Genomic DNA, 15,400 nt, shown 5'->3' with positions numbered 1-15,400 from the left:
TGAATGCTGCATTTCTAAAGGTTTGAATTGCGGAGCTTGCAGCAATGTTGTCTTCTTCTGCGTCAAAGACTGCCCTAACTATATCCTCCCAATTGTGTGGATGATATGAATCTCCCAGGAGATCTTGAAGCAAACGCTCAGCCTCAGGGTATGTATACTCCCCAGCCCCCAGTGTTCCAATATATTCCAGGCTTCAGGATTCAGGTTCACAGGATGTGACGTGGGAGATGGAGCCATTTCTGTGTACCACTGCTCTATCCACTCTGCTATACTTGACCATCTCTCTTTTGCATAGCTTTGAGGGCTGGAGATCATTAATAGAGTCGAAGACGAAGCCCCTTGTCCGGTAAGAATAGTCTCATCAGAAACAATGAAATCATCTAACTACAAGTAAATATTAAGAACAAAGCTTAAGGGAAGTGTCTAACCACTTGCTGAGAGCTATCAGGGACTGGAACTAGAGTCCAATGTGAGTAACTGTATTATTAGAGAGTATAACAGGTATACAGTACCTAGAGTCCAATGTGAGTAACTAGAGAATAGGAAGCATTGAACTCTGCAGTACTGTCCGATGTTTTTGTAAACAAAGGTAAACAAAGGAGCCACAAAGGCAAAATAATAGAGAACACAATCAATAGTGAATGATAGAAGAATAGATAGAGAAAGGAATGAAAATATATAGGTAGCACAAAGGTGCAGAATCACCAAAACTAACAGTAAATACGCGCTCCTCGAGTAAATTTGAATCTTACCTTCTTCTTCCAATCTGTCCTCCTCCCCACTCTCATTGTCATGGGCTTCTATATGAAGAAACTGGAGAACCTGTGGAATGCAAAATGGTGAGGGATAGTAAGTCAGATAGTAAGTAACTTACATTGCCCTATACTTTTCTTCGTTTTTGCTGCTCCTCATCAGCTACACAATCATTTGCTGCACGCTGTCGATGATGAGAACTGTTGTTAGAAAACCACACACAAAACAAACTAACACACAATCCTCCCAGATTCCACGGAACTTGTTTATGGGCTTTGCCTCCTAGAACAGTGGAGTGGTCTGGTTGTTCGTGGGGTGGTACGTATAAAGATCCTTCAAAGTAAAACCCAGTGGTGTATGAGTGTGGGTTTTGAGGAGGAGGGATAGTTGAATTTATAGAAAGATAGGGGGTTTGTGGCGAGTATAGACGAGCACTACCTTGCTAATTGTAGCACAAGGTAGGTTTGAGAACAACGAGGATGACGAGGTGACGAGGTTCCCAGTGATAGCAGGCTCCTGATGCACAAACTGTAGTGCTCAGAAGGACTCTAATCGAAGGGGATGACAATCACTTTCAAAAGTGACGAGTGACGATGACAGCAGTTAACAGTGGTAGAAGTGGGAAGTGTTGTGACCACACTGGATCACAAGTAGCAGTAAGAAGTGGACTTAAGATTAGAGAAGAAGTCTGGAATCGAGTTCTTTGTTGTTTTTTTTTTACAAGGTAAAATACAGGGGTTTATATAGTAAAAGAGAAGTAGGCTATGCACAGTATAGCTGTGCAAAAAGAATGAGAAAGAATATGAAGGAAGGAATGTACGCTGACGAATCCTGCGTAGGTAGTACAGGATAAGATTGTCAAAAAAAGAAAAGAAAGGGATAGAACAATAAATGCTGTGAGTAATATCACAGGTTTGTACAGCCATAAAGTAAAGTCCAATAGCAAAAAGAGAGCAGGAAAATCATGATGTCATGGGAAGATGCAGTAAAAAAAGAGCAAGGCAAAACACTATCAGTATCAACACAGTTCCTTTATTGTCAGTCAGGCATTCTAAAAAAATATGTGTCCATAAAAATGATTCAAAAATCAAAAATAATCGCACTGTAAATGAATGTTCTGCTGAAAAAAAGAAACTGGAGCCACCGGTCCACCACCTAGTCCAAATCTGACAGTTCCATGGCCTTACCAATGGACTGGTTGTGTTGGACCACCTGATCAAACGAGGGAGGGAGAGGAGTAGTTCCAATTTGGAACAAGTGAGTCCCAGGCAGCGTGTGGTAGGTGTAGCTGTAGCGAAGACGATGGACAAATGATAAGTGTACCCAAGTGAATGGGACAGCGATGAACATGGGCGACGCAAGGGGATGAACCTTCTCCAGCTCAAAAACTACCCACCCACGCTCCAACCAGGCAAGACGAGCGACCGATGTTTTGATAGTATATGATGGCAGATCGACGTCATGAAGATGGACTTGTTGCCCTATTTGGACCGGCCGCCGGGGCTTTGCTGATATCAGCAGTGGCACGTGGTAGTCAACGGATTGGCGACGGAAGCGGATAGGAAGTGGTGACATCAGAAATGGTGGGGGTGCAAAGAAGATGAGGAGGAGGAGGGTGGAGGTGACGAGGAGGTGAACTAAAATGGGGACCCAGAAACGACCGTCGGGTGAGAATAAAAAGGAGAGGAAGGGGCCCATGGTGGGGCTAGGCAAAGGAAGGGGAGTAAGGGAAACGACAAAAGCGAGGGCGCAATGCAATGTGTAGCCAGTGGCGACGCGAAAATTTGCCGAAATGCCGAAATGCGGAAAGTACCGGATGGAAAAGCAAAGGTGAGCGTGACTGGATTGCCTAATAGAGGTGGTGCTGATCAGCCACAAGTTCAAAAAGGGCAATATTAATTACTATTCCACGTGGCACTGTGCCTGTGTGGCGCAAAGGCGAGTCTTTTTGAATATTCGCTTCGTTATTGACACCTGTCCATGCTACCAATCAACTTTGGTGCATGACAACGCTTTGATATAGAGAATAACTTTGTGTACTGGAAAGTGGAATGGACAGAAAGAAGAATAGTTAAGGGTAATGACACAGTTTTATAGTGAAACCCAAAACAGAAACAACCAAACAAGAGCAAACCACCCATGGTAGTACCAAGCATATATTTGGCCACCACACAGCAACTAGAATGAAATATGACTACGTGACAAATAAGACATCGGTTACACATTGGTTACAGAGTAAGACGTACAGCATAGTACAGTAGAACTACCTAGGTCGTGGAGGACATGTGGTTTGCATTGTATTTATCAGTAATGGAACCAATGACTCTTGAAATGATTGCGACCATGTGCACTATATCTGATTTCTCAGTATAACCTTTGGCCACATATCTGGCCTTGTAGCGCTCAACAGTGCCATCTGAGTTGCGCTTGATCTTGAAGACCCACTTGCCACCAATTGCCTTGACTCCAGGAGGTAGTTCCACTAGTGACCAAGTACCATTGCGCTCATGAGCTTGGAGCTCTTCCATGGCTGCCTCTCTCCACTTGTTAGCATCTGGGCGCCTCATAGCGTCTGCAAATGACCTAGGTTCAGCAGAATCACCAAAGTGGGCCATTTGATCACCATCTGCCTCAGAATCACTGTCACTGTCAATGGCAGGAGTGGGTTCTCTGTGTTGAACCCACCACTCTCCAGGTGGTTTCTTAGCCCTAACAGGACGTCTGAGAGCAAGAGGCATATCAGGAGATGGTGAACGATGAAGAGGTTGGTCTGGGAGTACAGGAGGCTGATTTACAGGAGGTTCTGGATCAAGGTCCAAATGAGGCCCATTGTCAGGCAATGGCTGAGGCTGCTGAAGCGCAGCTGGTGGGCCCATATCTCCCCCTGGACCTGGTGCAGGCACATCCTCAATCAGGCCCAATGGCATGGATAGCGCAGGTGGAGTAGGAGGTGGAGGTGGAGGTGGGACATTGTCAGAAGACCTCTTCAAGCCAGGGAAGTAGCGCTCATCAAAATCAGCTCTCTCAGAGATAACAGTGCGCTTGGTGGTAGGATTGTAGAACTTCCATCCCTTGTACCCCTCAGGGTAACCAATGAACACACATTTCTCCATATGAGAGCCAAAGACGCCCCTCTTGTCCTTTTGTACATGCACATAGGCAGTACAGCCCCAAACGCGAAGGTGAGACATGTCAGGCTTGCGTCCATACCACAGCTCAAAGGGAGTGGCATGGGCCACTGCATCAGTGGGACACCTGTTCCAGACATGCACCAAAGCGGACAGACATTCACCCCAAAAGCTATTAGGCAATCCAGACTCTGATAACATGGCAGTGATACGCTCAGTCAGAAGTCTGTTTGCTCGCTCTGCCACACCGTTCTGCTGAGGACGATTCCTGGTGGTATGCTGTCTCACAATCCCGTGGTCATCTGTGAATTGCTCAAATTCCTTGGACATGTACTCTCCCCCTTTGTCATCGCGCAGAGCCTTGATTTTGCGCTCCAATTGAGTCTCAGCATAAGCCTTGAATCTCTTGAAAGCATCAAAGACATCTGACTTGGCCTTGAGAGGCACAACAACACGGAATCGACTGTGATCATCAATGAAGGTGACCCAGTAGCGATAACCAGAGAATGTGGGGGAAGAGACTTGGTGAACATCAGAGTGGATGAGGTCCAAAGGATGAGCAGAGCGAGTATCAGATGAGGGGAATGGATTGGCATGCATCTTGCCAGACAAGCACGGTTCACAGACAGGATCAGGAGCGGCCTTGGAGTCCAGTGTCAGCCCAGTGACCAGATCTCTCTGTATCAGTCTCTTGACATCAGCATGATGGTGATGAGCCAATCTGCGATGCCAGAGCATCAAATCAAGTGGTATAGTCACAGTGAAATGTCCCAGTTCAACACAAGCAGCAGTAGATCCATCAAGGAATGCTGCATTGTTGTCATTGATAGTTGCAGTGAACAAGAGAGTGTTGTCACGCATAAAGGACATGGAATGAGACGAAATGGTGACATTGAAACCACTTTGACGAGTTAAATACAAGACTGAGAGGAGATTATTTCGAAGATCTGGTACATGGAGCACTCTAGAGAATTCCACAGCCCTAGCCACTTTGCCATTCATCACAGGATTAAACACCACAGTACCAACACCAGCTGAATAGACGACAGTGTGATCAGCCAGCTTGATTGGCACACGATATGGGGTATAGTGGTGCACCCAATGACGATGAGGTGTCATATGAGAAGTGGCGCCTGTGTCTGCATTCCAATCAATGTCAGCATCAAGTTGGAGAGGGCAGTGAGGATCAGAGGGATGAATGGAACAAAGACTTGCATTTCCAGCTGATTCAGTGACCCAAATATCACAACAAGTGAAGCACAGGATGTGGAGATATGCAATAGGGGTCCAATAGGGGTGAAAGTGCCAAAAATGCGAACTTCACAGAGGGTGATGGAGTGGATGGATTGGCCCCAAATTGAGGGTGTAGAGTGCGATAGTATAGGGTACTAGATGGCTCAAATAGGGCCAAGATCCTAGCACAGGATGTGGAGATATGGAGTAGGGGGCCAAAAGGTGATCAAATGATGATGAAGGCTCACAGAAAGATCCAGCTCAAATCCAACCGCTCTGACAGGTCTCCTAGGGTCATTTAGGCCGTAGAAGACGATGGTAGAAGTTTGGGGACGATCAGATAAGGATTGGATGAGATATGATGCAGATAAGACCAAAAAAGCGTCCAAAATGGGGGTAACTTGCAACAAGGAGTTGTTGTTGGAGATCAGGATGAGATCAGAGTAATCTGAGGTGATGGATGGGATAATAGGAGTCCCAGAAGACGATGGTTACGATGGATAAGCAGTAGGACGCTTGGATGGTGAGATATGAGGTCAGGAAGATGGCTAGAGCACAGGGCTCATAACCTATTAAGAACAAAGCTTGAAGGAAGCGTCTAGCCACTTGCTGAGAGCAATCAGGGACTGGAAACTAGAGTCCAATGTGAGTAACTTTATTATTAGAGAGTATGACAGGTATACAGTACCTAGAGTCCAATGTGAGTAACTAGAGAATAGGAAGCATTGGACTCTGCAGTACTGTCCGATGTCTTGTAAACAAAGGTAAACAAAGCAGCCACAAAGGCGGAATAATAGAGAACACAATCAATACTGAATGGTAGAGGGATAGATAGAGAAAGGAATGAAAATATAGCGGTAGCACAAAGGTGCAGAATCACCAAAACTAACAATTTTCTCTTCTGCTGATAGGTATTTCCTGAAAACTTCTCATAGCTCTGAATCTTGGCTAATTCGAACATTGGCAACCCTCATTGGATCTATGAGGACTACTCCTTTATTGTCCAATTCAATATTTGTAACGACTCCACATTAGAGCCAATTGAGCCTAAACTTAGGCCTGGAAAAAAACTGCACATTACAATTGCCCACAATGAGGCACTCATCCGTGCAAATGACTTGAAAAAGTGTGTTTGGGTCACTGACTGTCTATGCAGGCATTTGTGTGGCTACTGATGATTATTTTCCCACTGCCAAACATCTCGTTCCAGAAATTCCCAACTCATGCCCAACTCGAACCATTAGGGCCATCTTCCACAAAATGTGGCACTACATGGATGCATACAGATAAATGTTAGTTTTGGTGATTCTGCACCTTTGTGCTACCTGCATATTTTCATTCCTTTCTCTATCTATTCCTCTACCATTCGGTATTGACTGTGTTCTCTATGATTTTGCCTCTGGGCTGCTTTGTTTACCTTTGTTTACAAATCTTTGGATAGTACTGCAGAGTCCAATGCTTCCTATTCTCTAGTTACTCACATTGGATTCTAGTTTCCAGTCCCTGATTGCTCTCAGCAAGTAGCTAAACACTTCCTTTAAGCTTCGTTCTTAATAATAAGTAGTACATATAATTATTCTATCAATAAACCATTTTCTTATCTTATGTTTTAGAAAAGGCTTAAATGCCAGGTAGGCAGGATTTGCTGTGAAGAAATATAAGTCTCACTGATGCATTGGCCCTACAATAATGATAGACTTAGGTATTATTAACAACAGTTGAACTTAGTTACCAACAATATTGTCACAATCTCAAACCCCAGAACCTAGTCAATCTCTCAATCTCTCTAACTCTGATGTAGAAACACTAATCTCACCTTATCTAATCAGTATATAGATATTTATCTTATTCCGTCATGTAACCTTAAGTCACCTGACTACCTTACTCATCACACATGCTTCATCCTCATATTTCTCAGTCAGCGCCTCAAGGCTAACACATTCTCATACATATATAAGTAGCTACTCTACAACTGTACATACCTGAGCTTTTGATTTACTCTTTATAAACCTGGTTCAACTACCTGCTTAGATTTAGCGTGATCACTCCGTTAGTTCGGCATAGTGATTGCGTTATAAATATATTCCTGGACCCAGAGGTTCCAGGTTTCTGTTTTAACATTGAAGTTTTTTTTCTTCCCAGAATTTTTATATCTCTTATGTATTGATCTGCATGACTCGCCCTCTTATTTGTAAGCAGTTTGTATAATTTAATTAATACCACCTCTTGATTCTCGTTCCCTTTGCTTTCCATTCAATATAGTGGCTTACATGGTAGCAGACAGAGCCAGATCCTGACATATAATTTTTGGAGCACCTACAACTAAGTGTGGCAGAAATGGGGTAAACAGCAACAATCAGAAAATGTTAATTATCAGAGATACCTGCAAAACAGTACTTTAAATGAGTTGCTGAAAAACTTTACCTCACTATTTGGTACATCATAGAGATGAATGGAATGCTAATGCTATGATAACTTGCCACAACAAGGGGACCAAAACGCAAAATAACCGGGTCCAGGTTTGCCCCGGAGGGCCATGTTGTTTATTTTTCTAGCTATAATAAATCTGGTCAAGCAAAGTATACTGCTATGTACCACATTTAGTAATTACTACATGTGGTAATACATTTATTCTCAGCCTGAAAAAGTTACTTAATAAGGAAAGTCTGATATTTTCCAACTGAAATAGAATTTCCTTGATACTTGCTTTCAGGTGTTTGAATTTTAAAATTCTAATGAGATACTTCTACATATACAATGTAAATATACTGCTTTATACAGTTTTCAGGACAATTTATGGTAGGAGATACATTTGCAAAATTTGGGCTATGGGACTTGCCGGTTTTTGGCACACTATATGGTGCGGTTCATTTGAGTGCTGCTACTTTTGTGCAAGCGCTAAATTGGCCATTCAAACTAACCCTGACCACCATTCAGCTGTGGGAGCACAGGATATATCAGTAGATGGAGGCTTACCAATCGGAACTTGAGACCAAAGATGCTCAGCTGCAGGTTCAGCAGTTTAGTTCAGCAAAGTACAAGTCTCACAGACAGGTTCCAGAAGCTATTGTACGTCTTTTTGATTAATTTTGGGCGACTTTTGTACTTATGTGCCAATTTGGGGCCATCAAAATAATTATCTCCCTCAGTTTTGACATAATAAAAAATCTGTCTTGTGACTATGTTCCCCTTATTAAAAGGACCATTTTTACTAGAGGAAATCAAAATCCGACTTTTTCTGAAGGGGGTGAGAATTTTGCACAAAAGTAGCGGCACTCAAGTGAACCGCACCATAGATCAGACCCGGTTGCTTAGTCTCAAACCCAGAAGCTAGGGCTTCGCGCTAGCGTCTGGGGACATTTGATACAGGCCGAGTGCATCGAGTCACACTTATTAGCCGGGAAACCTGCCGAGTACCTGCCAACTTGTAGTAACATAATCATAATCAAACTGTTATCTTATCTCTTGCCATGACTGACTGTGAGATTGATCATCCTGGTGGCCAGTTTAACGACAAAGTCAATCCATTCACGCAGAGTAGCATACATGTATTTTCCAATTCTACTGACACAAAATCTGACAGTGATCCTGAGGACCCTCCCCAGCTCCCAATTCAAGTGCAACATACTGCATACCTCAAGAGTCAGCTCATCAGCAGTCCTGTCCTCAAAGTCTGAGCCGTCCTCGAATACATGTCATCTCTTGGCCTCAATCTCCCTTTGTTCCTCGATTATGTGAGCTGGGGAGATCATGAGTGTACCGCTGATCCCAAGATTTGCTATGAAAGGGCAAATCTCATGGTCAGCAATGAATTACCTGAGATTCTCAAGCGTTGGTCCAAGCCACCATACACACAAGGCACTCACAATGCACGGGCAAGTGGAGCCAAGGGAGTTCTTGAGAAGTTTTTGTTTGGTTGCATTGGAGAGGTGCTTGAGGACGAGCTGAGGAGGATCCAGGACCTCGCAAAATGCCCTCCTGAAGATGTATCTGAGGAGGGCCTTACCAGCCTATTCATTGAAGATCTCGTACTAAAGCTTCAAAGCCCTGGGTTTGATGGAACACCCATGCTATGGGCACTGCTACAACATTTAACAAGGACTGACTCACAGGAAAAATGAAACACAAAGTGTTAGTTTTGGTGATTCTGCACCTTTGTGCTACCGCTATATTTTCATTCCTTTCTCTATCTATCCCTCTACCATTCAGTATTGATTGTGTTCTCTATTATTCCGCCTTTGTGGCTGCTTTGTTTACCTTTGTTTACAAACCATCGGACAGTACTGCAGAGTCCAATGCTTCCTATTCTCTAGTTACTCACATTGGACTCTAGGTACTGTATACCTGTCATACTCTCTAATAATATAGTTACTCACATTGGACTCTAGTTTCCAGTCCCTGATTGCTCTCAGCAAGTGGCTAGACGCTTCCTTCAAGCTTTGTTCTTAATATATGTTGGGGGTCGAAAATTTGGTATACTGTCAAGGATGCTAGAGCGCTCTGCAGCGAAGATGACGGGATCAGCATTGATGTTATCAGGGGAGCAATTTTTGCCTGTATTGTAATCACCAGGGTCATCTAACTGTTCTTCCATGTCCTCCAGTTCATCTGCAATTGCACCAAGGTCGGCTGCTGACCTTATGTCAGGTAACTGTTCATGTAATAAAGTTGCCTGTTCAGAGTTCACAGAGATAACCACCAAAACAACTAAGGAAAGCAACAATCAACGTCTTGCAGGCTTACAAAACGCAAATCTACCACATCCTGGCCGTCAAGCAAATGATAGGGGTTACTTTCAGCCTTCACACCCGCAAGCTCAATCTCACTTGTTGAGAGTGCGAGACATTCCCATAATTCCTGTCCTGCTGGGGCATAGACTGCCGAGGCCTGACAGTGGAGCATCTGAACTGGAAGAATGGTCCCGTGCAATGCTTATCCTGTTCAAGCCATGGTTCACTGCGCTGGACTTAAATCCTATAAATCAGTCTTGGGAGGAAATGTACGCCGCCCACAATTTTCCCTCGACCTTGCAACGTGTTATCGAAAATATCCATGTCAAGGATCAATGTCGCGATGCGCAAGACAGGCATAAGAACGAAAGACGGCATCAACAGACAACTTTGTTACATGAACAGTTACCTGACATAAGGTCAGCAGCCGACCTTGGTGCAATTTCAGATGAACATGTCATTGGACATTGTTGCCTCACCATCCCCAAACGTCAAGTTCAGCTCATCCAATGGATCTGAAACGTCCAGATTTTCCTCCTGCAGGTCACCAAGATCAGCACCACTTTCCTCCGCCTGTAAGTGATCATTAGCAGGGGGAACTGTTTGGTTTGGGTCAATATTTACATCAATCTCTGTGTCAACAGGTGTGTTGTCGGTGTGGGTGCCGACAATGTTTGGTGATGTAGTAATCCACCTGTCAAAATTTTGCCATATAAGAGACCGAAACGAATGACTGCAGTAATAATCCCCGCCCCCCACAAGGTAACTCATTACTTGTGGGTGGGAAACCTCTTGTCTGGCCATAATAGTGTTTATTGTTTTTGTGAATAGGCTTCTGTTCACTGCCAAGGACGAGCCCACGAGTCCTTCAAACTTCACATTATTTTGCCAAATAGCATACAACACAGCAGCGAGGCCAACATGGGTAGGCAGCTGAGATTTAGTGATATAGTCAGTCACATAATATACTAACACTTTGGCTGCTTTCCCAGATCCAATAAATTTGATATCCATATTGCAGCAAAACAGGAAAAGGATGAGGTCATTGAAGTTGTTGATCCATGGGTGAAGACGCTTCAACAAGATGGATTGCGTTTCAGGATCAAGGTCAGTCATTGCTTGTGTAGAGCCATTCATGCGCATGCAGCAGTTCTGATCTTCCTTTGGCTGACCAGGTTTCAGATGCTTCCAACAGGTATCGGTGTGCTCGTGCCAATTGCAATCAATGGTGAGTTGTCGCACAGTATCTTGAAAGGCTGATGTAAAGTCGTCATCTGACATTTTGGCACAAATAGGACTCATGGTTAATCGAGGGTCAGGTTTGTGTGGGTCACAGCGAGGTTTCCGCAATGGCACAGTATCAGTATCTACAGCCAAGTGGGTGTCACCAGGTAAGTGGCAAAATACCAAGTTTTCTAGCCATTGAAACATTGATTGCTTGAATTCATCATGCGCAGTCATGCGATCACGGAGGACTTGCGGATTCAGATTGCCTTTCATCCACAAGAGCATGTGACAATGCAACGTGCCACGTCCTTGCGCTTCAACCATACCATCATGCTCAATACAGTGCCCAAACAATCCAGGACCTCTTTTCCAACGGACCACAATATCGAGGAATGACTTAATCATAGTGTCAAAGAACTCAGCAGCGGGACCAGGGTTGTTCGCGACAAAAACGCCACGCTCAAACGCCAACATTTCACGCCAACGATCAGCTGTCAGACCTGCAATGACATCCAGTAGCGGATTGTACAAATCGGCAGGATTTAAAGTGACAAATAAAGTAGGGGTTCCAAATTTCTTAATAAGTGCACGAATCTCATTTCGCCTGCACAGTTTGTATTCGAAGCTCCCTTTCAGTTCCTTTGCAGCAAGCTTCAATCAGTTTAACAGTTTTAATGCGCGTTTCTGTTGCCGATTTGATGGTTTGGCACCAGGATCACATTCCAAGGAAGATATCATGTTAGTCAGTTCAGGTGCAAGAGACTTCATTTCCTGCACAATTGTATCACGCTCACGAGAGCTAACAGTGAACGATGTGTTCTTACTAACCTCCCTTTTCTGCAGAATGTTCCAACATACATATGCAAAGCGAGGATCTTTCTGGAACAGTGAGTCATGTTGTTTCAGCAAGTTCTGCACCTGCCTCTCAAATGATATTTGCTAATCAGGACGGTGATTCGGTTCGTTGAAGCCTCCTATTCCCCAGGGATCCAAGTGAGGAAATAGGTAACTCATTAATCCCTGGTCTCTGTCATTGATGAACTGAGAACCTGATTGCATTTTCAAAAAATTTCCGCCATCAAGTACTTGTGATAATGACTGTGCTTTCATTAGCTTGTAGTCTTTAGGAGTATAGTCCCCCGCCGCATATCCAACAGTATCTATTAGCAAAGTATCAAGGTGGGCATCACATTGCGGAGCAGAGGTTTGTACACGTTGCTTTGACACAAGAACAGGCTTCAAAGATGCAACATTTTCTCTGGTAGGTTTCACTTTCCAACCAACAAACAAAGCACACATAGCATCAGAAATCTCATGTCGAGAAGGAGGTAGCACTTGTCTCAGTTGCACAGATTCTTGGGGCATGACTGCAACATTGCCTTTGATGTATTTCTGAGACATTGTGGGATTGGAACTAAATCCACCAGCATTTGTCTTGTAAGCAAAGAGATGGGACAGTTTGGTTGCGCAAGCCCAGGATACCATTATAGTATCATACAAAGTAGCAGTCTCCCAACATTGAGATACATCAATTGGTAATTTGGGTGTTCCATAGTACTGAAAGTTGGCAATGGCATTCAATGGTTGCTTTTCATCATGTACGAGACACCTCTTGCACGAATCACACACCCACATAAAACCAGGAGCATCCAGGTTTTCCAATGCTCTAGGATCTAATAAAGCACGTTGATAAGCCTCAAAGTTATAAGTTGAGGGAACAGTTGGAAGTGGCAAGCACGCATTCTGTAGTAATTGTAAACAAAAATCATTGGCATGGATGCGAGACAAAGCAGATCGATCACAGCTATGACTACACACAGCACAAGGGGAGCAAGCCTGAGCATCATAAGACAGTGTCTCTTGCCATTCAGTGATGATGGATCGCCTCAACTGCGGAGCCTGTGCAAGAGGAAAAAGGTCATCATCGGGTGCATCGTTGACACGCGCACGTCTAGATTGCTGACAAGAATGAGTAGTGTTGTGCAAGTCATTTCGAAGCTGTTGGACAGTATCATCACCAGGGAGATTTTTGGTTCTGGGACGATGAAGTCTGAGACGCAAAAAAGGATGTTCAACTTGCAAAGATTCAAACAACAAAAGGGCTGGCGGACATTGTGATGTACAAGTATGGGAACGTAGAGTCCTTAATATCCAAGCCTTCCTATTGTTTGCTGGCAGTCATAAATGATGGGCTGCAGCCAGCATGCAAATGTCAACAACACGCAGAAAATCAAAATTATCTAGAAAGGACGCTAAATCTTCAAAGCGCACAACAATCAATTTGCCTGTAGGCCAACAATCACGGGGATGTATAGGAGCATGATTATAGATATCAAGAAATTTGAAGGAACGATTCAGTAGGTAGGTGGTGATATACGAGTGACCATCATCTAAAGCATGTACAGGGACATCGGTGATAACTGCTGGCACAATAACAGAGGTAACATCAGATCCTGAAAACATGAAAAAGTTTTCGCAGAGTCAAGTATATCGGGTGCATTTCATTTCACAAATCAAAATCAATTAATCAACATGTAAAAACAAACATGATGTATGGGCCGTCCAAAAAAGTGAGTGATGTTCGTGGCACAAGAGCGAGAAACATGTACAAAGATTGGAAGTAGGGATTTGAGTAGCAGGCAGAGTATCCGACGTGAAAGGAGCTTGATTGACAGGATCAGAAGAAATGAGATGTCCAACAGAAATCGACAAAGAAGATGTGTCAGCGTCGGGAGCAGGGTAGGACTGTTGGTTTCCCATGACAAGAGGTGATGGTGCAGAGGGAGACGACGATGAAGATAAGATAAAGCGGAGAAAGAAAAAGCACAGCCTGTCATTTGGATGGAAATACAAACCGGGTATAAAGCCTCCTTGAAAGAAAAAAACTTCAATTGCGAAATGTAAACCTGGATCCTATGGGTCCAGGAATACAATTTACTAACCTGCTCTTCTTCCAAGGTTTTTAATGGCGATATCACCACAAATATCCGGCTTTTGTCAGTAAATAGGGGCATGACAAAAGCAAGTGTCTTGCCAGCCCCGGTGCCTGCTATAATAGTACAATCTAACCCCAGTATGAAGGCTTCCAAGGCATCTAGCTGCCACTCATATGGAGTCCGGCCTCTGCATTGCTCATGAACACTTGTTATAAGTTTTTGACGAACATCCCTGGAGCAATAATGGTTTGCTTTGTCTCAGTGCTGACTTAGAAGTTTGTAAGATTGTTCTTTGTCTTTTGTGTGTGACATTTGACGAGCTTGAGGACCGTATCTTGTCATGCGTAGAAAATACTCGACTTATTGCATTACACCCAAAAAAAAACTCTATTTACACTGTACGACTAATCATGATGACAAAATGTTATCTATTTCTGCTTTTGGACGAGCTCTCTACCCAAAAACAGCTATAAGTGTGACATTGTGACTCGATGCACTCGTCCTGAAACGAATGTCTCCAGACGGTCTGGGACCTCTGTTCCCACCCGTCTGGATTCGAGACTACCGGTTGCTGGCAATAACACAGCTATAGCAGCCGGGATGTTCTAGATTGTGGCTGAGTGTGGGGAAACGGGGGAAGTGAATTCGCCCAACTTTCATTACTATTAAACCCTTCTGTTGTCTACTACAAACTTATTACCGTAAAATGGTTCGTGTGTCTATCTGAATTATTACTGTTGAGTGATATACCGAGTGCACCAGTCAGCTTACCCTGCCTATGCCATGGGCGGTCTTTGTCTTGCTGGAGGCGTGACTGGTTTTGTTCGAACACGTTCTGTCCCGTCCTTAGTAGCCGGTGTGGGGTATGTTCACTTGGACTACCATCACTTCCCGAGCATGTTGCTAATTAAGGTCTTACAGTGTCGGTCTGCTATTCCTGTGGAGTGCAGACAATATCCGGAAGGGCACATCCAACGGGCTTGAGGGTGCTCTCGGTACGTAGTATCCTCCTTCCAATGTATCTTCCCCAGGCCTCAATGTTATGAATCATGGCCAGGTGCTTCTGCTCTCCTCCTACTTTCTTCACTACCAAGGGTTGCGAAAGGACCTGTACCTGCAGTATTGACTGTGGCCTCCGCTGCATCTGGAGTATATTATGGTAAAACGGTTTATGGCTTAAGGAATCATTGAGCATTGGTCCACATCGACCCATGACAATTTGCCCTTTGCTCTTCGCCGCATGGGTATACAGGATTAAATACACTTTGCTGTTGTACTAAATGCTTCTACTGCGATGTCAATCAAGACTGCTGCTTTTCGACTCGAATTTTCCCCAGAGTCCTTTGTTTAGCAGGCTATTAAGTAGGTAAAAGATAATTGAAGCTTCGAAGAC

The 15,400-nt window shown here is 44.0% G+C and overlaps 3 protein-coding genes across 3 annotated transcripts; 2 read left to right on the top strand and 1 right to left on the bottom strand.

Annotated features, from left to right (window-relative positions):
• Positions 1-8,806: 8,806 nt before the first annotated feature.
• SERLADRAFT_440326 (uncharacterized protein) lies at positions 8,807-9,235 on the top strand (the record flags this gene model as incomplete). The annotated part of the gene is made up of 1 exon (XM_007320786.1): positions 8,807-9,235. The coding sequence occupies one exon, from the start codon at positions 8,807-8,809 to the stop codon at positions 9,233-9,235; it is 429 nt and encodes a 142-aa protein (XP_007320848.1).
• Positions 9,236-12,010: 2,775 nt separating this feature from the next.
• SERLADRAFT_440324 (uncharacterized protein) lies at positions 12,011-12,472 on the bottom strand (the record flags this gene model as incomplete). The annotated part of the gene is made up of 1 exon (XM_007320785.1): positions 12,011-12,472. One exon carries the CDS (start codon positions 12,470-12,472, stop codon positions 12,011-12,013), a length of 462 nt encoding a protein of 153 aa, XP_007320847.1.
• A 2,025-nt stretch (positions 12,473-14,497) lies between these two features.
• On the top strand, positions 14,498-15,367 carry SERLADRAFT_472973 (uncharacterized protein; the record flags this gene model as incomplete). Its single annotated transcript, XM_007320784.1, has 4 exons — positions 14,498-14,716; positions 14,770-14,870; positions 14,929-15,002; positions 15,065-15,367. The coding sequence occupies 4 exons, from the start codon at positions 14,714-14,716 to the stop codon at positions 15,196-15,198; spliced, it is 312 nt and encodes a 103-aa protein (XP_007320846.1).
• Between the last annotated feature and the right edge of the window lie 33 nt (positions 15,368-15,400).

Source organism: Serpula lacrymans (genome assembly GCF_000218685.1).
Source record: "Serpula lacrymans var. lacrymans S7.9 unplaced genomic scaffold SERLAscaffold_10, whole genome shotgun sequence".
NCBI lineage: Eukaryota > Fungi > Basidiomycota > Agaricomycetes > Boletales > Serpulaceae > Serpula > Serpula lacrymans.
The sequence above is the reverse complement of the archived record's forward strand: the minus strand, read 5'-3'. Positions and strand labels throughout refer to the sequence as shown.